Source organism: Myxocyprinus asiaticus, chromosome 28 (assembly GCF_019703515.2).
Source record: "Myxocyprinus asiaticus isolate MX2 ecotype Aquarium Trade chromosome 28, UBuf_Myxa_2, whole genome shotgun sequence".
Taxonomy (NCBI): Eukaryota; Metazoa; Chordata; class Actinopteri; order Cypriniformes; family Catostomidae; genus Myxocyprinus; species Myxocyprinus asiaticus.
This window is the reverse complement of record NC_059371.1, coordinates 38,197,853-38,217,831: the sequence shown is the minus strand read 5'-3', so window position 1 is coordinate 38,217,831 and position 19,979 is coordinate 38,197,853. Positions and strand designations below refer to the sequence as shown.

Here is a 19,979-nt window from a genome sequence, read left to right as displayed (position 1 = left end):
AGTTCCATGTTGTAAAAGAGGTTTTATCAAGTGCTTGTATTTTCCAACATAATTTTGTAATTCCCATGTAGGGGTAAAACACACAGAAACCTTCCGTGGCTACATTTCACACCTAAATTAAAAGAAAAAGAAATTATATTTTGCATGGAGAAATATTTATTGATTTTTTTTGCACAATTAAGCACATTTTCCACCAAAATTCTTTTTTTTATTTATTTTTTTTTAATTATTATTATTATTATTATTTTTTTTTTGGTAATTCCCAGGTTGATTCTCATTGTAATTCAGTATTTTTAAACCACATTAAAGTAATAAAATAACTGTAATACAATTATTGTTAGTTTGTTTTTTAAACCAGTTTAAATTAAAGGCAGTACATTGGTTTCTGCTAATGAAGTGTGTATTTCACTCATACAGAGCTTGTCAAGTGTGCATCTAATCTTGTGGCCCCCAAAGCCACCCTCACCTGTATTAAGATGGGGAAAAAAGAAAGCTGCTCTCTCACCTGTGCGTCTAAAGCACATTACCTGGCAGGTAAACTCTAATGACCCCAACCCCCCAAGAAAAAAAATGTACATCATGTTTATGTATTCAACTCTAATGTCTCTTTTAAATTCAGAATCGGACAACAGCTATTCTGTTAGTTGTGGAATACCCATCCTACGAGGTAAATCCCAGACCAGATTAAACACAAGCAGCATCCAGAGCTGCATAGGTAAGATGATACGTATGTCCTCATACCTTCCACATCTCAGGAGTAAATTAACTTATTCAGAATGAGCGAACAGATCTGGCATTTGATGAGACGTTTCTTTTGAATGGCTGTAACTAATGATTCTGAGAAACATCAAGAGAGAGACATCACAGCTGTGCAATTATGAGATCACTTGATGTGCTTGGCAAATTTGAAACTTATTTGTCATGCCTGATGTTTGTTTCATGTCACTTAACAGATTAGGATTGCTGTCACGGTACACTATATTTTCAAACTGCTGTTCCTCATAAGTATTCCGAGTGAGCATTAAGCTACATAAATGTTCAAAGAAAACAAACAGGCCAGGCAAAAATGAATGCCCGTTTTCAAAATGGTTTCGTAAACACTGTCCCCGTCTCATTATCTTCAAAAAATCACATTATCTTTAATGTAGCGAACTTACAGATGTGAATCAATGTGTTTGGCTAGTACTTGATAATAATGGCTTAATATGAATGTGTTGGATTTTGTGAACACCTCCTTGTTTGGTTGTAGAGACTCAGGCCCCTCCAGTGAAGCAGACGGCATCCTTCCGGATCAAGAATGCCAAATGTAACCTGCATCCAAAGCATAAGGGGAGGGCTGAGGACAACGGCAGACAGATCGGGCCAGGTCAGAGGTCATAGGGGCCAGGAAATGAAGGGTACCATATCATTTTGATGGTCCCTGCTATGGAAAAAGGCCATAGTGACAGTATTAATTAGGTGTCATGATGGACAGTGTAACTCCAAAAATGGGAAAAACTGAAGTATAAATGCCCTCTGTCTGAATAATGACTTGATTTGCAGGCGGCCAACCATGCAACAACTGCCTGGTCACGTTCGTTAACCTGAAGTGTGACTCATCTAAGAAGACCAAAGGTCGTCGTGCACGTAACCCGTCAAGCAAAGAGGTCACACGCATCACTCTGGAGCTGGAAGCCGAGGTCAAGCCAGCGGACACCACCGGTGAGTCTGATGTCCTCTGATTAATGTAAACCCTCTACCATATAAGTAGGCCTGGGCGATATGGCCAAAAATATTATCACAATATATTTTTTTCATAGCGTTCGGTATCAATATTTATCACGATATAATTTCATACCATAATGGGGAATGAGTAAACTCTTCAGGGTAAGCCATCTTTTAATTTGAAGTTCAAGAAGTATACTTACTTTTTTATCCCCTTTTCTCCCAATTTGGAATGCCCAATTCCCACTACTTAGTAGGTCCTCGTGGTGGCGTGGTTGACACCGTGGAGACTCATGCTACTCTCTGTGATCCACGCACAACTTACCACTCGCCCCATTGAGAGCGAGAACCCCTAATCGAGACCACGAGAAGGTTACCCCATGTGTCTCTACCCTCCCTAGCAATTGGGCCAATTTGGTTGCTTAGGAGACCTGGCTGGAGTCACTCAGCATACCCTGGATTTGAACTCAGGACTCCAGGGGTGGTAGTCAGCGTCACATTTTCCAGCACAATTTCATTATCTTCAGAGGGCGTTTGACTATCCACATGGCCATTAATTTTTACGTTTCCAACAAAGTTGTTCTTCCTGGTTTTGGCTCGACACTTATCAGCTATGTAACCCATACATGACTTAATTGCTGTAGGCTAAAAGTCATTCTATCCACTGAAAGACTTTCTTGCCTGTGTCAAAACATTTGTCGATGTGACAGCGCTATGGATCATGACACATTTAACAAATACATTTAACTAAATTGTACATCAATTAACACTAATGTTGTTGATGTCGGAGTTGCTGTTGAGTTCAGTCGATAGTTTTATTGCATTGTCAGTGCTGTCTTGTTCGGTACACAACAATATCATATTAGCTGGAGAGTTAGCTAGCTAGCAGCTACCTAGCATCATTAATAATAATTTGTATTTACAGTATATAGTGCCTTTCAAGACCTCATGGTCGCTTCACAAAGAGAAAAGAAACAACAACGAAAGTATAGACAGAGGAAACAAACTCAGAATATAAGTATAAAGATAATTACAAAATCTTAAAAAACAAAGAATAATACAAATATTAAATCAAAATACAGACTAGGAGAACAAAACTAAACAGTCAAACAATTATAAATCATAAATGAGATGTTGAACTGAGCACATGAAATAAAGAAATTAGATAATGAAGATTATGAGATAAAGAGGAGGAAAACAGCACTACAGTGTTAGGGACCAGAAACATTTGAAAAGAGTTTTCAGTTGTATTTTGAAGATCTGATAAGTTAAAATTCCACAGAGATGTTGTGGAAGTTTGTTCCAGAGTTTAGAGGCTGGTCATTACAGGTTTACATGACAACAGGGCTAGGTAGCTGCTAGCAAGGTTAATACTTTCTAACCGGCTGATTTGATCTCTGTGATTCATTTAGCTAGTTGTGTTTACTGTATAACTTTGGCGAACTGCTTGCATTTTTAGCGACACACACCTGATCATCTAGATGTAGAACATAGGCTAAATGCAGAAAATTACTCAAAAGTTTCTCATCCATAGAGTATTTTTTCCCCCGATAAATGACGAGATTGTTTTATCACCCGGCCCAACTTCTGAAGTTGTGCAAAACGACATTTTGTTTACGAATCAATTAGATGGAGGTTTGTCTCATCAAGTAGTCTGCCCTAACCTGTTATTGCTCACAAAAATAGACTTACAGATTATGCATAATAACAGGAAAATTGTTCACAGCAGACTGTTTGAAATCCGACAGTAACTGTCTTGAAATGTATTGTTGAAGAAGACAGAGGGTTTGTTACAGAAGCGGTGCTTTGATAACTGTGGTGCTTTAAAAGGGATACATTTAGATGCAAATAATTGGTGACAGTTTATCATCCTGACAGTCTCACAGCACACTAAAGCACTGCACTCTGTCAGCATGCTAAAATCTTCTTCAAGAAGCTGCGTCTTTTAATTTATCCCATTTTAAGCACCACCGCTAAAATTATAAATGCTGGGGGTGGGGGGGGGATTTAGATAAAAAACTCGACATCACTTATTAGTCAACCATTCTGTCCCATCACTACCACCTGCAGAAAAATGCAAAGTAAACTGATAAACGTGGAAGTGCGCTGTTTTTTCATGCCATGTCTGCCAAAATGTATGAGATTCATCTTATTCTTCTTCAGGGAACTGTAATATAATGTGTCAGAGGCAGCGCATGGAGCAGCAGATGAAGTCGTACATCAAAGCCCTGAAAAAATCAATTAACCAGGAGCGTTTCCTTATACGTGTGGCTGGACTGGAGTATGAGGTCGCGCAGAAGCTCCCCCAGGCTTCACTGAGGCAGGAGAACTGCGGACCGGGCCGAGAGAAAGACAGCGGCCGCTGTGGTAAGAACAGAAGAGTGAGTGGGGCCAGTTATTAATGAGTAAACCACCCCCTTCTCCACTGCAGCTGATATTAACATGACACAAGGGTGCTATATCAGTGAACCAAGATATAACTGAGAAGAATAATCAACAGTATCTACCAAATATAGAAACTTTAGTCTGCGACTTGACTTAGACATGTTGGCAATTGACTTTAACTTTACATAGACTCCAAATTACAGACTCTTGAACAATGCAAGTCTTTAGGTCTACAAGGAAACCCATTTTCTAATATTGTGACACTGTTTAAATAAAAGGGTATTGTAACATGGACAGTAAAACTAAACTGCACCATCTAGAAAACTGCCACCATAAGGGATTTGAGACTTGACTTGGACTCATGACAGACAACTAATCCTTGAGACTTAGCTTCAATAGAAATTGGTCCAGTTATATTGATCTTTGTTAAAGTTGATAAATAATCAAGTTTAGAGGTAGACCTATATATCGGTTTCACTGATTAATCGGTGCCAATAGTTGCTTTATGTAGCAATCAGTTATCTGCAAAAATCTATGCTGACAGTTGCAGCTTGTATTTATTTCTTTATATCTTTGTGTTTTTGTGTCCGGTGCTTGAGGAGCCATATTTTTATCCTCACTTCAGTGCATACTTTTAAATTTTGTTTAGATAATCGAGTGTTCTGAATTTAAGCAAGGGCATGCAAAGAAAAATTTGGCTATATAGAAATGTGCCCCGTCAGCACATACACTGTATCTCCCATCTTCATGTCTTGTGAATAAATAAACCATATTCCTCTGTAAACCGTCCTGGTTACTTGCGTAACCTCCGTTCCCTGATGGAGGGAATGAGACGTTGTGTTGATGTAGTGACACTAGGGGTCACTCTTGGGAGCCCGAGACACCTCTGGTCTTTGATAAAAGGCCAATGAAAACATACCACATATTTGCATACCACTCCCCCAGACATACGGTTATAAAAGGAGCTGGTATGCAACCACTCATTCAGGTTTTATGCTGAGGAGCCGAGACAAGGTCCGGCCATTTCAGGAGGGACACAACGTCTTGTTCCCTCCATCAGGGTACGGAGGTTACGCAAGTAACCAGGACGTTCCCTATCTGTCACTCACTCGACGTTGTGTCGATGTAGTGACACTAGGGGTCCCTATACAAAATGCCGCAACTGGCTGAACTGTGTTACGTGAACTGGCGGTGTGTGATGGGCAGACCACTGTGTGCCTCATAGCCAGTGCACCAGGCCGACACGTAACCTCCCCCAACACTGTTATGAGTGTCGAACGGCCCTTTGGGACAAGTCGACTACCCAAAAGATAGAGACAGGCTAGCCCAGTCGTGGCCTCTTATCCCCTTTTTTTTCCACACCCTAAAAAAAAGGGGGATTATCCAACTGGGCCAACCAGGTCTAGTCGGGGGGGAGGACACCGTGGAGACCACACCTCGCCCGGGGAGGGGGGTGGGTATTTAAGTGGAAATAAGTCACGTGGTCTTGCGAGCTATCTCAGAAGTATGTCATGTGGATAAGTCCCATGGTAGGTCCTACCCTACGGGTGAGGAGTTACTACAAGCATGGAGACTGGGGCAGAGGGGCCTCTGCCCAAGTAAGACACAGTTTGACAACAGGGAAATTAATTAGTGGAAGATATACGTCGCATGGGGTTACCTACGGGGAACCACCACATGCGGAGCACCTACCCCAGCACAGGGCTTTAGTTAGCACGTGTACTGGGCCAGCAGCGAGTCTCTCCGAAAACTCGACTGTCACAGGGCTCGGAGGAAGTCAACCAGGGAACACAGTTTGTGAACACTACTGGAAGTTAACGGCACACGTCTTCAGCTCAGGGGAGGTGAAAGGCGCTATGTGCAAGTGATACACCCGGCCGGCTGTCCTGGACTTACCTGCTTGTGCGTGCCACTACACGGGACAAAACCGGTTCCACCCGGAGGTTGTAGAACCTCGCAAAAGTGTTGGGTGTTGCCCAGCCCGCTGCTCTGCAAATGTCTGTTAGAGAGGCGCTCCTGGTCAAGGCCCAGGAGGCCGCTACACCCCTGGTAGAATAGGCTTGTAGCCCTACCGGGGGCGGCATGTCCTGGGCATGATATGCCATAGTTATGGCGTCAATGAGCCAGTGGACGATCCTCTGCTTGGAGACAGTGCTTCCTTTCCGCTGTCCACCAAAGCAGACAAAGAGCTGCTCAGAGACTCTAAAGCTCTGCGTGCGATCCAAATAGATGCGTAAAGCGTGCACCGGACACAGCAACGCCAGGGCTGGGTCTGCCTCCTCCTGGGGCAGTGCTTGCAGGTTCACCACCTGATCCCTAAAAGGGGTCGTGGGAACCTTGGGCACATAGCCCAGTCGGGGTCTCAGGATCACGTGAGAGTAGCCCAGACCGAACTCCAGGCACGTTTCGCTGACAGAGAATGCTTGCAGGTCTCCTACCCTCTTGATGGAAGTGAGCGCAGTCAGGAGGGCAGTCTTCAAGGAGAGTGCCTTAAGCTCAGCTGACTGCAAAGGCTCAAAGGGGGCTCTCTGTAGACCCTGAAGAACTACAGAGAGGTCCCGTGAGGGAACGAGGTGCGGTGTGGAGGGATTCAGCCTCCTGGCGCCTCAGGAACCTGATGATCAGGTCGTGCTTCCCTAAGGACTTACTGTCCACTGTGTCGTGGTGTGCCGCTATAGTGGCTACATACACCTTCAAGGTGGAAGGGGACAGCCGCCCTTCCAACCTCTCCTGCAGGAAGGAAAGCACTGATCCGACTGCGCATCTCTGGGGTCTTCCCATCAGGAAGAACACCACTTAGCGAACAGACGGCACTTAAAGGCATACAGGCGCCTCGTAGATGGGGTGGTAGACTGCTTAGGTCTTCCATGTCCCGTCCAGGGGCCAGACATGGAGATTCCAGAGGTCTGGTCACGGGTGCCAGATGGTGCCCCATCCCTGATAAAGAAGGTCCTTCCTCAGGGGAAGGGGGGGGGCTGTCGCGAGGAGCATGAGGTCCGAGAACCACGGTGGGCCAGTAGGGTGCTACCAGGACGACCTGCTCCTCGTCCTCCCTGACTGGGGGAAACGCATATTTGCACACTCCAGGGGACCAGCTGTGTGCCAGCACATCTATACCGAGAGGTGCCTTGGTCAGGGCGTACCAGAGCGGGCAGTGGGAGGATTCTTGGGAGGCGAACAGGTCTACCTGTGCCTGTCTGAATCGACTCCAGATCAGCTGGACCACCTGAGGGTGGAGTCTCCACTCTCCCCTGAGGGTAACCTGCCACGATGTGCCTGGAGACCTGCTCTAGGGGAACGCCTGCCCGTAGAAATGCGAGGTCGGTCCAAGGGCTGAAGAGGCGGTGACAGATCGGTGTGATGACCACGCGATGTGTCCCACGGCACCATGCCCATCTCGGGACTCGAGTCTGAAGCCAGTGCTGAAGCGGTCTCATATGCATCAACCCGAGTGGAGTGGCCACCGCTGAGGATGCCATATGCCCCAGGAGCCTGTGAAAGAGTTTCAGTGGAACCGCTGTTTTCTGTTTGAATGCCTTCAAACAGGTCAGCACCGACTGTGCGCGCTCGTCCGTGAGGTGCGCTGTCAACGAGACTGAGTCCACCTCCAAAACGAGAAACGAGGAAACCGCTCTTTTGCTGAACTGTTGGGTACCACAGCCACTTGGGCATGTGGTGAAATTAAATGAAAAAGCAACAAAAGATTCTCCTACCAGCCCTCCACCGGGGGGATGGAGTGGTCTGTTTACCAGCTCCAAGGTGGGTTTCGTCATCGCTGGGTCACCCGTCTCAGGGGCGCTTTGAAGCCTTCCGTGGGTTCTTGGTGGCCGGCCGTGAGACGGGTGGCGTCTGCTTCCTGCAGTGGGCTCCATGCCGGGGCCGGGCTGAAAGGGTGGGCTGCGGAGGAGCCGGTGCAGTCACCGCAGGGGGACGCCCTTGGTGACAAGCAGGCAGGATGCGGGATCTTGAGCCGCGCCGGGGCAGGATGTGCCGGATAGCCTCCGTCTGCTGCTTCACCATTGAGAACTGCTGGGCAAAGTCCTCGACGGTGTCGCCGAATAGGCCAACCTGGAAGATAGGGGCAGCAAGGAACCATGCCTTGTCGGCCTCAACCATCTCGACCAGGTTGAGCCAAAGGTGGTGATCCTGGACCACTAAGGTGGACATTGACCGCCCGAGAGATCGCGCCGTGACCTTTGTCGCCCGGAGATCGAGGTCAGTCACCGAGCGCAGCTCCTGCATCAAATCTGGGGCGGAACTACCCTTGTGCAGTTCTTTTAGCGCCTTGGCTTGGTGGACCTGCAGGAGAGCCATAGTGTGCAGGGCAGAGGCGGCTCGTCCAGCGGCACTGTAGGCTTTGGCCATCAGGGACGACATGAACCTACAGGCCTTGGACGGGATCTTTGGGCATCCGTGCCAGGTGGCGGCGCTCTGCGGGTATAGGTGCACCGTGAGCGCCTTATCCACCGGGGGAATCACCAAATAGCACCAGGCCGCCCCGCCATTGAGGGTAGTGAGGGCGGGGGAGCTGAAAGATCGGGACCGGGCAGTAAAAGGTGCCTCCCACGATTTTGTCAGCTCCTCATGCACTTCCGGGAAGAAAGGGACTGGAGCGGGGCGTGGCTGCTTTGAGTGGCGCCACAAGCCCAGGAACCAATCATCGAGCCGCGAGGGTTCAGGGGAGAGTGGAGGGTTCCACTCTAGCCCGACACTCGTAGCCACCCGGGAAAGCATTTCCATCATTTCCGCATCAGCCTGTGACTGGGCAATCATCCCCGAGGGGGGGAGCCCAGCTCAGGCTTCTTTGTCCGACTGGACGAGACAGCTCTCCAATGCTGCGCTCGAGAGCTCATCAGCTTCGCAGGCTCCGAACAAGAGGTCGAACTCGCCATAAGACCAGCCGGCAGACTCATCCGGAAGCCCAATTGGAGCAGACGAGTGTGCTGGGGAATGGGAGGTCCGTGGGGAGATACCCGGCGAAGGTGGTTATGAAAGCAAGCTGCGACCGCAACGTTACCATGGTCATGTTCTCACAGTGAGTACATGATCCATCCACGAACGCTGTCTCTGCGTGGGTCACGCCCAGACACGAAAGACAGCGATCGTGACCGTCCGAAGTTGAGAGGAAATGACCGCAACCAGGAATAACACACAAACGGAAAGGCATCTTTAAAAAGATGCGTCTTTAAAAAGACGTTCCGTGTGTGCCGCTCTTTTAGAGAAATATACTCTTTTAGAAAAATATACTCTCTTTTTTCTGCCGAAGCGCCCAGGGGTGTTCTCTGCAGTACACCAGTGCAGAGGAGGGAGAAGCCGCTGAAATGCGGCATCAGATCCAGCAGAGGTGAATGAACAGTCAGCTCAGTAAACATCGACCGTTCGGCTCCGAAGAGAAAATCTGAATGAGTGGTTGCATACCAGCTCCTTTTATACCCGTATGTCCGGGGGTTTGGTATGCAAATACCACTCACCAATTTTCATTGGCCTTTTATCAAAGACCAGAGGTGTCTCATGCTCCCAATAGTGACCCCTAGTGTCACTACATCGACACAACGTCGAGTGACAGATAGGGAACTCATTATTTACACACACACACACACACACACACACACACACACTTCAACATAAGAGTCACTAGTGTGTTACAGCTAGTTTAAGGTTTTTTTCTGCTTATTATTGGGATTTTGTAATAATTTGAACTCCTGGGTCTGTGTTCATCACTAACATACTATATATCGATTTTAAAAACTATTGGCCGATTAATCAGTCATCTGCCATTTCCAACACCTTAGTTATCGGTATTGGCAAAATCCACTATCAGTCCACCTCTAATAAAGTTGATAAAGTTATCTGACACAGTTTTTCAAAATGGATTGGAAGGTATAGACAAAATATACATAGGATGAAGCTTGGTCAGAATTCCAATATTTTTCCATTTCCTAGCAACTTGTTACAGGGCAGCAAAACAAACCAAACCAAAGCAAAATAAAATATGAATTAGAACTTTTCAGGTCTTGATTAAAAATTAGAGGAGCGTGAAACTACAAGGTCTCAAAAATTCAACTGTATCTGTCAAAAACTGAATTTCATTCCCTCACTGCTACCCCCTGCCGGCTGCTCTCTCTTAGTCAGATGTTTGCCTGGGTCATACTACCATGGTGAACAGGAGCGCTGTGTCCAGTGCCCACCTGGAACATTCCAGGAACGTGAAGGTCAGCTGGCCTGTGATCTTTGCCCTGGAGGAGACCGCCATGGCCCACCAGGGGCCCGTAACATCACGTCATGTGCAGGTAACTAGACTTGGTCTCTGTCTTCTACTTGTTAATGGATGTAAATGTTACTCAACTAAACTTTCCTTTAAATGGTCATTACTTTTTTTTATCATTTTATTATCTTCCCTGAGGTCCACTTCTAATTTAGGTAAAGTTTTTTTTTTTTTTGCACGAAAACAGTAATAATTTAGTAATATATAATAATTTCCCACCATGTCTCTGGCCCTCTGTCTGAAACTCTTGGTTTTAAGCTGTCTGGGCTCTCCAATTCAGCCATATTTGAAACTCAATCGGAATTTGAAACAAGCTCCACAACATTATAAAATTACATTTCAAGGTTTACACATAGCGTACACCCAATACATTGCATCCGAATACGTAAAGCACAGTGGCACCTTAACTATAAAACAGTCATGACATTTGAAATATTCGTGAATGAAACTGTTTACTTGCGGTTTTGCGTGGAGTCCAATAGAGTTTTTAACTACAACATCTTTAATAATGCTCATTCAATAACAGTTCCTTTGCAAAGCTTGAGTCATGGTTCACAAGCAATCCACGCTGATCTGAGGCGAAAACATACAATTCACGCTGAAATGTTCTGAATACGCAAACGCAGTACAATCCATGGTGATGTTGGGTGCTTCAACCCAACCCAGATGGGTGAAAAAACGCTTTCAAAACAGCAGGAAACAGCACAGCTGAATAAAACAGAATGGAGGTCTCCTTTATAACTTGAGTTATAACTTGACATTGCATCTTTTAAAAGTGGCACGAGATGAATAATAACAGTCAGAGCTGTTCATCTAGTGTAGAAAATCATTTAAATCCAGAAAGGTACATGAACGAGTCCTGTATAAGTCCCCTTTGGTGTAGGTGAATCTCCCATGACAGGCCCATCTCTCTCCACTTCACCTGGTTAACTGAGCAGTGAGCACCAGTGGGCAGGGCCAAGGGTGCAATGACGAAAAATAGGCGTTGATGTCTTGCTGAAGAGGCAGTCATGTGCAGATGTTTTTGGTCCTTGTGACATCACAAGTTCCAGAAATTCCAGACGGCCCATTTCTAGAGCTTGGTTTAAATAAATGCTCTTATTCTATTAAGGAGGAAGTTTTCAGTTCAGAAACTTAGAGTATGTTTTTATAGTACAATGACCTCTTATATGTCAAAAGATCAAGGACAATTTTATTCCTCATGTCGTGACCCCTTTAAAAGTACTCCTAAAGCCTGGTATATGTTGAATTACAACAGCACTATCACTATCTCTTATACTTAGAAAAAGCCTTTTTTTTAAGAAGAAACCTTTTTGTCACACATTATACATTTGCATATATACAGTGAAATTCTTTTTTTTCGCATATCCCAGCTAAGCTGGGGTCAGCGTGCAGGATCAACCATGATACAGTGCCCCTGGAGCAGATAGGGTCAAGGGCCTTGCTCAAGGGCCCAACAGTGGCATCTTGGCAGTGGACCCCTGACCTTCTGGTCAGTAATCCAGAGCCTTAACCGCTGAGCCACCACTGCCCTTACTTACAGTTAGGGATTTGAAAAAACCCATAAGTAATACATTCTGGCATGTAACTCGTCCCTCAATATTTGCCCCATCAGATCGTGCTTCTTGGTAAGGAAAGATGTGCGATTACATTTCTAAGTATTCAGACTTTTTTCCTGGCATAAAACAAAGAGGAACAAAGGAACACAAAGGAAAAAAAGTTATTTTGACATGGCTAGTACGCAACCATCCAGGACATCCTAGCAGCTAGGGGTAGGAATCTTTAGGCACCTCTCAATTCGATCAAATTCCAATACTGGGAGTAATGATCTGATTCCAAAAACTTCTTAGACTGTGATTTGTCCTATGACAGACAGGTTTGGCTCAACTATAACCAGGTTTTGATTCCAGGATTTACAAAATCCACACTAAAATCAAGTAAAAGTTTTGTTGTTGTATACTGTAGTTACAGCCTTTTCTATGGCAGCATTGACATCATAAAAAATTATAAACATTTACTTTTTATTTATTTATTTATTTTTTAACAAAATTGTAGCCCTTTACATTAAGTATGAACGAGCTGTGAACAAAACATGGAATATCCATAAAATAAAATAAAAAATGGTTCTCTACCGAAACACTCAGTTTAGTAGAGTATCACAATTTGTCAGTTTCTTTCTTTAGAACCTTCTTTAAAGAAATCTCTTTAAACCAAATCTCTTTAAAGAAAATAAATATCAGTTATCAAAACACTCAATACTACTTCAACTGATTATATTAAAATAATTTCTGTATGTTTAAAGCATTGTTAATCATTTTTATTTAACATTATTAAATTATTAATCAAAATTCATCTATCCAAGCATATTTCTTTTTATTTGAACTTTAACCACAATTAGAGGTTGCTAATCCTGGATGGCTACATCAGATATCTGCTTCTGTGAGAGTGCAGATGTCAGCTTCTCCTTTCCTCACCACAGGTGATGATAAAGCGACACAAATAGCAGGGTTGCTGCTTAAGAAATCCACCACGCACCTTGTATGCACACTGTCCCAACTAGCGAGACCGGTGTAGTACCGAATTTTGACTTCCTAGTATCCTTATGATTAGAAGTAGGTGTAGGGATGGGCTTTAGGGTTAGAAACGTATGTGATTATGGTTAGGGGTGTGTGTAGTGGTGAGCTATAGGGATAAGGGCTAATCACATAGCGGGGAGTCAGAAACTGGCGGATTTTGGCACTACACCGGGAATGAACAACAGCCAAATAAATACAGAGCGCGAGACAAAAAAATATTGGAATATAAAAACATTACCCACATCTCCCAAATTGCCATCTCATTATTATTTGTTTCCATTCTGTGAAAATCTGTGCAATAACGGGCACGAGCCCGACATTCATGTTGTTTGTTGACATGTTATCACAAACAAACTCTCCCGCTGCTATGAGTGTGAGTTTGTGAATGAATTTCGGGATTGTAGTTTCAGCCGGGCACAAATGGTTGCGTGGTTGATACATTCAGTCTGTGGTCAGTCCTGTAGTGTGCACTTGGCTTTAGTATATGCGTCTACCATCTCACTCTTTTTCTGTTGCGCATATAAGTGCCACTGTGTTGCCGCGGTTTAAATTTAAATCAGAAACGATTCTGTATTTTTGAGAATCGATCCAGAATCTTTGGAGAAAGAAATCACAATACATCTGTGAATCTATTTTTCTCCCACCCCTACTAGCAACCACCCAAAACACCCTAGCAGCCACATAGCAATGTCATGGCAGCCACAACAGCCTGGCATTACAGCGGCAAGTTTTGCATGGGCAAGCACCACACAAATCATTATTTTTTTTTTTACTTTGAGAAAATGTAAATATCTTGTTAAGTACTTACAGTTTAGAATTGAGGGGTGAAACCTTATTGTCAAAGATACTGTGGAATCTTCCTTTTCATAGGTCAGTGTCCACCCGGGTATTTCTCCAGTGATGGGTTTAAGCCCTGTCAGCCATGCCCCATCGGCTCGTACCAGCCTGACCCAGGACGAACTCTCTGTTTCCCATGCGGAGGGGGGCTCGGTACCAAAAGAGAGGGTGCCAGCTCCTTTAATGACTGTGAGGTCAAAGGTCAGACATTTTAGACACTCTATAATGCAAGCTAGACAGTAGACATACAAAAAAAAAAAATCACTATAAACCACTAAAACTATGATTCATGTTTTTATGTTTGAATTTGAAGAGAAAATAGCTTAGAAAGTTAGAAAATAGAAAAGTTTCATACTGACAGATCATCAGTAAACATCTGATTCACAAAGCTATTTAAAACATGCTGAACTATTTTCTTCAAAAACTCTGGTAAACAGAAAGTGTAATATGGTTCAGATAAAAAGTGGCCTCAAAAAGTATTTGGACACTAGCAGAACATTTCATTAAAAAATGTTTGTTAGATTTCAGAATATAATCAGTATAAAACAATTAGATATATTGTTCAATATGAAGTATTTGAAAACGTTTCGGTTGTCAAATGTTCATGTCCATAGCTTACGACACCAATTGATTAAAATGTATTAAAACGGCCCATAAATGTTAGTTCTGAGAAAGGGTAAAGCATCATTTGTTTGCAGATGCCACTTGGTTTGATAGTTTGTTTTCTAATGCCATGAAATTCACACAGTTTTTACATGTGGCTTAAGTGTTTAAATGCTTTTTGGGCCACTGTTCATCAGATGCTCCAAAGGCTTAATCAGACCAACAAAACCAGACAAAAGAGGCCTTTACTGTGCTAAATTCAAGCCTATGTGGTCCAGAGTCAGTACACAGTGCTGTGTGTGAAAGCTTTTCATGTTAAAACCAACCCATGTGATCTCTGTGTGTGCAGTTTTGTGTTCTCCAGGTCATTATTATAACACCTCAGTTCATCGTTGTATCCGTTGCCCTCATGGAACCTACCAGGCTGAGTTCAGACAGAACTACTGCATTTCCTGTCCTGGAAACACAACAACAGACTTTGATGGGGCCATCAGTGTCTCTCAATGCAAAAGTGAGTCCATTCTGTCTTAATCACAAGTGCTGCTTTCTTTTGCATCCTTAATCACTATAAGAGCCTGTTCTTAAACCAAAATCAGATCAACAAAGGACATTTTGAGGAGAGTTGTACAGTGAAATAAGCACCAAGAGAAATTATTGTTTGTCAAAGCCTTATGAAGGAAAACCATCCACAGGGAAGTCTGGAGAAAACGGAAGTAGTTTTAAAATCTTTGTTTTGTATTGCCAAGCACATACAGTCCTCCAAACACCCAAAGCAAATTTATCCAAACTGTTCTATTTGGTTTGTCTCCTGGTATTTGTTTAGATAGAGAATGTGGGGGTGAAATCGGGGAGTTCATTGGATACATCGAGTCACCCAACTATCCAGGAAACTATCCAGCCAATGTTGAATGTGTCTGGACCATCAACCCTCCACACAAACGCAAGATTCTGATTGTTGTTCCGGAGATCTTCCTCCCATCTGAGGATGAGTGTGGAGACGTGCTAGTAATGAGAAAGAACTGTGAGTGTTTGCTTAATTTAACATCTCTGTCAAGGGTTAAAAAAATATATTTCCAATATTCACTTACCAGGACGTCTGCAGTTTCTATAGAAAATTCTTAAGCATTGATTTGGATGCTGGGTTTTTCTCCTCCAAGGGTCAGTGACCTCTATCACCACCTATGAGACATGTCAGACATACGAGAGACCGATCGCTTTCACTGCTCGATCGCGACGCCTCTGGATCAACTTCAAATCCAATGATGTAAACAGCGCTCGAGGGTTCCAGATTCCATACGTCACTTACGATGGTACAGTCTCAAGAGAAACCCTAGTTTGAATAAAAATATATTGTATTAACAGTCCATGCTTGTCAGCAAGTTCTTAGGCACTGTCAGTAAAATGTATAATTTCCTTTTTTCTAGAGGACTATGAGCAGCTTGTTGAAGACATTGTAAGAGATGGAAGACTTTATGCCTCTGAAAACCATCAAGAAATACTCAAGGTAAGTTTTGATTTAGCAGAAACAGCTAATAATGTGACACATTTGTAAGTGTAGTAGGCGGCAACCCAATTTGTGTACCTTAGGTGTTTTTTAGTAACATCTGTTAAAAGGTCCTTAAAGAATGGTGTTCAAAACAAGTTAAGCTCTACCAGGAGCATGTGTAGAATAATGTTGATTACCACCAAAATTATTTTGACTCCATTAGAATCTCTTTCTTACAAAATCTGCATTATCTGTGTACTATTTGAAGCCTATCCTTATTCCATTCCTTTTCTCTTTTTTGTTTCTCATCAGGATAAAAAACTAATTAAAACTCTTTTCGATGTGCTTGCTCACCCAAACAATTACTACAAGTACTCCACTCGGGACTCCACGGAGATGCTCCCACGTTCCTTCATACGTCTCATCCACAGCAAAGTCTCTGCATTCCTGCGTCCATATAAATAGTCCAAAAGCACCGTCCAACTCCACATACCTTCAGTCACCTGGCCTTGAGTTAACGGGATCCTAATCACATTTAAAGGAAATATGAACACACTTTCAACTACACTTAATGACATCACACAATGCAGATTTCAAATGTTTCACTTTACCTTTTTCTTCTTTATTCTTTATTCTGGTTATCTCTGAGGGGGGGAAAAGCTGTGTTGTCTAATGTAACACAGTCGTTTCAAATCAAACTGCAGCTTGACTGAAGTGTTTCCTGCTTTGAGACCTCTCTATACGTGTCGGTCACCACTCTGTGCCATCGATGTTTTTGTTCGGTGTGAATGTTTGCACGCTTAGTCTGTAGAAGTGTCTTGTAGAGTAAAAACAAATTTGGGGTGATCCTACACTCCGTTACGGACAATGTGTGTTTAAAAACATGTCTTTTTTTCACAAAGATGATCTGAGTTAAAGAGCGTGTGGTACAGTCAAAAGAAAGGTGTAGCATGTAAAATAAATGATATATTTGTTGAACTGGAGCTAGCTGTGACTATGCTTTAAAAATAGTATTTTTCCCAGGTTCCAGCTCTAAAAAACTATTTCTCAAACTAAAAGTACAATCTTTTGTATATTTGTACTCTTAGTGTGCTCTCAGTAAGACCTAATTCATATCAAGCGTTTCACAATGTTAAGGCATTATATTTGAGCTCCTAGAGCAAACACATAATCTCTAATGGTCGTACTGTTAAAACAGTAATGTTTTGTCTGTTCAAATTGTATTATAGTCAATTGCATATTCGTCTATTTCCTGATAGTAAAAGTTAATTTAAAAAGGCGTAGAAGATGTGCATTATGAAAATAGGCTTGGGTGATGGAAAGGTCGGTTGGTATTTTAAAAATAGTGGACTGCAACACTCAGTTCTTAGAGAGATCAAAACAGAAATGTAATTTTTTGCAGGACATGCAATTGCTGCTTCTTCAGAAACGTCACTTTAAGCCTTTGGTTTTGCTTAAAGCGATTCAAGAATTTCCTCCCATTTGAAAAGGACCAATTAAGGAGCCAAAGTCTTTCACAGGTTGGAAGTAATGTTTTCATAATGCAGATATGAATTACTGATAAATTCAAACTACAGGTTAACATGGATGGAATTGTGTGAAGAAAAAAAACAACATCGCTACACATTTCAGTTCCGACCAGGACGAAACAATAGTGTTTTGAGTTTGTTTTGCACATTACTTTGACCATCCAGAGTACCAGAAAGAAGCAGTGTTCGGTTTACAGGTGTTGGGTTTCACTGGACTGCAGTGATATTTGCTTGTCAGTGCCTGAAGTACAAAATTGTCAGGATAAGCCAGTGGATGTCAAACATTTATGAGTGTTTCCTGTATTAATTATGAACCCATTAGTATTCCTTATAAACATGTTTATAAGTCACAAACCAGAACCCTTTACATATTGTGTTGTGCCGTGTCCTAACCAGGTGAAACGAGATATAGTGACAAGCGCAAAAATGTCTTCCATGTTAACCAGCCCGTCCATGAAAAAGAAAGGCTGTAGGGCATTTTTTAGTCGTTTCGTTTCTATTTTTGCTGCATTGCACTGGGCCTTGCATCCCATTGGAAAAAAATCCTGCTCCATTTAGCTGTATATTACACATCAGATGTTTTCTGATTGGCTTTGATCGGCCTGTCACACAGCAGTTACACAATCAGTGTTAATGGACAAATTAATTGTCGCTGAAGGCTTGTCCCTTTTGCACCTTGTCAGGACATGGTCTTACAGTGTGTAGCAAAGTCTATGGCTTTGAGAAGGTCAAGCCATACTCTGTTTTAATATGTAAACATACTGTATGTAAACAGAAAAGGACAGGTCATGATGATTTTTCATTGTTGTCTTTTTTATATGTTGTAAATATGAAATAAATGTAGACTAATTGGAGTCTGAGAGATAAGACCTCCAGACAGAAGACCTTGTATTTAGAAAATTTCCTCTGAACTATTCACCCTTCCAAAGGTTGATACGATTCCGCTGTCAAAAAGAGGGTGGGTTCAAACTTTGAACATTAAGGCCAGAAATGTACTGTATGCAGATGCACAAACACAAAGGCTTGGACAACCCATTGCAAACACACAAACCTTTTTGCCATACTGTTGCAGTAACAAACCTCAGCGCACAAGGGGGCCCTAGTTACATTGAAATGTCTGCACAATTAAACCAGAAGTGTTATACAGAGAGACATGCTGACTTTAACAAATTTGCTCAGCAAGATTTTCTTGAAACCATTGCTCCACCATGACAATAGCTGACCTGAAAAGAAAATATTTTTATGCTAGTGCCAAGCATCTTTTGAGTTGTGAATTTGCTTTGCATCAAAAGGCAACATATGTTTCGGGAATAATTCAGTGCTAATAAAAAAAATTACAGAATGTTGATTGAAAAGCTGTCTCCAACTTTTGACCCAGACTCTCTTCCAAAGACAAAAGTCCACCACCCCAATGACAGTTATCCTACAAACACCCTGTTTTTTTAAGTGCAGTGACTAACAAAAAAAAAAAAAAAAAAAAGTAAAAGAAAAACATCAACCCACAAGACCTAAACTCCTCAACTAAAAAGATTGTGATGTCTATATTTGAAAGGAATGTTTATATGAACATTTGTCATTATATGTACATTTGTCATCTATTACAAGGCTCACTAATATAAATGTTTAACTAAATATTATAATATTGAATAACTAAAAGAAAAAAACAACAACTTGGCTTAACCCAAGAACAAGTTGTATAGGACTGTCAATATAGTCCCACTTGTAGAAAGTAATCACTCTGCACCATGTCATGTACTCTGTTGCAGCAATGTTGGATAGAAATCTCTGTAAAAAGATGGGTCATATGTGAAATAGCCACGAGTGCCAGCATAAAATGTTTATGGCAAAGTAGTCAACATTGTCCTTTTAATGTTCAATATAGGAAATGCAGAGTATAAGCTACTCTGACTAGTCATTAACATTCTATGACTGCTGCTTTATTTTCATAATTTCCCCTTGTCTTTGTGCTACCAAAACCATTTGCAGTCAACTTCAAAATATTTAATATCAATTCACATTCCGATATCTATCTTTATCTGTTTTTTTATTTGTATTATTATTTTATTGCTTTGTCTGTTTTTGTTTTTGTTTTTGTTTTTTGGTTTGTTTGTTTTTTGTCTTCACCCATTTTTCTTTTTTTATGTCTTTGTTTTGGAGAAAAGGAAATGACTTTGCCACAATGTTTCATGGAATGGGAAATGGTATTTGCACTTGAAATTTGTTGATGCCCATGTAAAAATGTCTGGATTTTGTAATGTCTTTTAAATGAAAGAAACTGGTGTTCTTAAAGGTGTGATGCTTTCTTTTTTTTTTTTTTTTTTTTACTTTATACATATTAAAGTTGATACCAAAGGAGAAGATAGGTTAAATATATATATATATATATATATATATATATATATATATATATATATATATATATATATAAAATGGCCAAACTTATCAATTCATTGCTTCTGAGAGCTTAATGGAATATTTTGTGTTCAATAAGTGTTAAGCTCAACTGACAGCATTTGTGACAATATTCAGTGACACACAAAAATGTTTTATATTACATCACAAATGCTGTTGATTAGGCTAAACTTGTATTGAAC

General features: G+C 42.1%; 1 protein-coding gene across 1 annotated transcript in view; it reads left to right on the top strand.

Annotated features, from left to right (window-relative positions):
* Positions 1–19,660, top strand: part of LOC127418748 (signal peptide, CUB and EGF-like domain-containing protein 3) — a 144,577-nt gene extending 124,917 nt beyond the window's left edge. The window contains exons 11-22 of the mRNA XM_051659521.1: positions 418–534; positions 620–715; positions 1,250–1,366; positions 1,543–1,701; positions 3,868–4,071; positions 10,218–10,379; positions 13,801–13,968; positions 14,720–14,881; positions 15,194–15,391; positions 15,528–15,680; positions 15,795–15,874; positions 16,169–19,660. Coding sequence (XP_051515481.1) covers positions 418–534; positions 620–715; positions 1,250–1,366; positions 1,543–1,701; positions 3,868–4,071; positions 10,218–10,379; positions 13,801–13,968; positions 14,720–14,881; positions 15,194–15,391; positions 15,528–15,680; positions 15,795–15,874; positions 16,169–16,321 — 1,769 coding nt within the window. The 3' untranslated portion in view covers positions 16,322–19,660. The remainder of the gene's footprint in view (positions 1–417; positions 535–619; positions 716–1,249; positions 1,367–1,542; positions 1,702–3,867; positions 4,072–10,217; positions 10,380–13,800; positions 13,969–14,719; positions 14,882–15,193; positions 15,392–15,527; positions 15,681–15,794; positions 15,875–16,168) is intronic.
* The last annotated feature ends 319 nt before the right edge of the window (positions 19,661–19,979 follow it).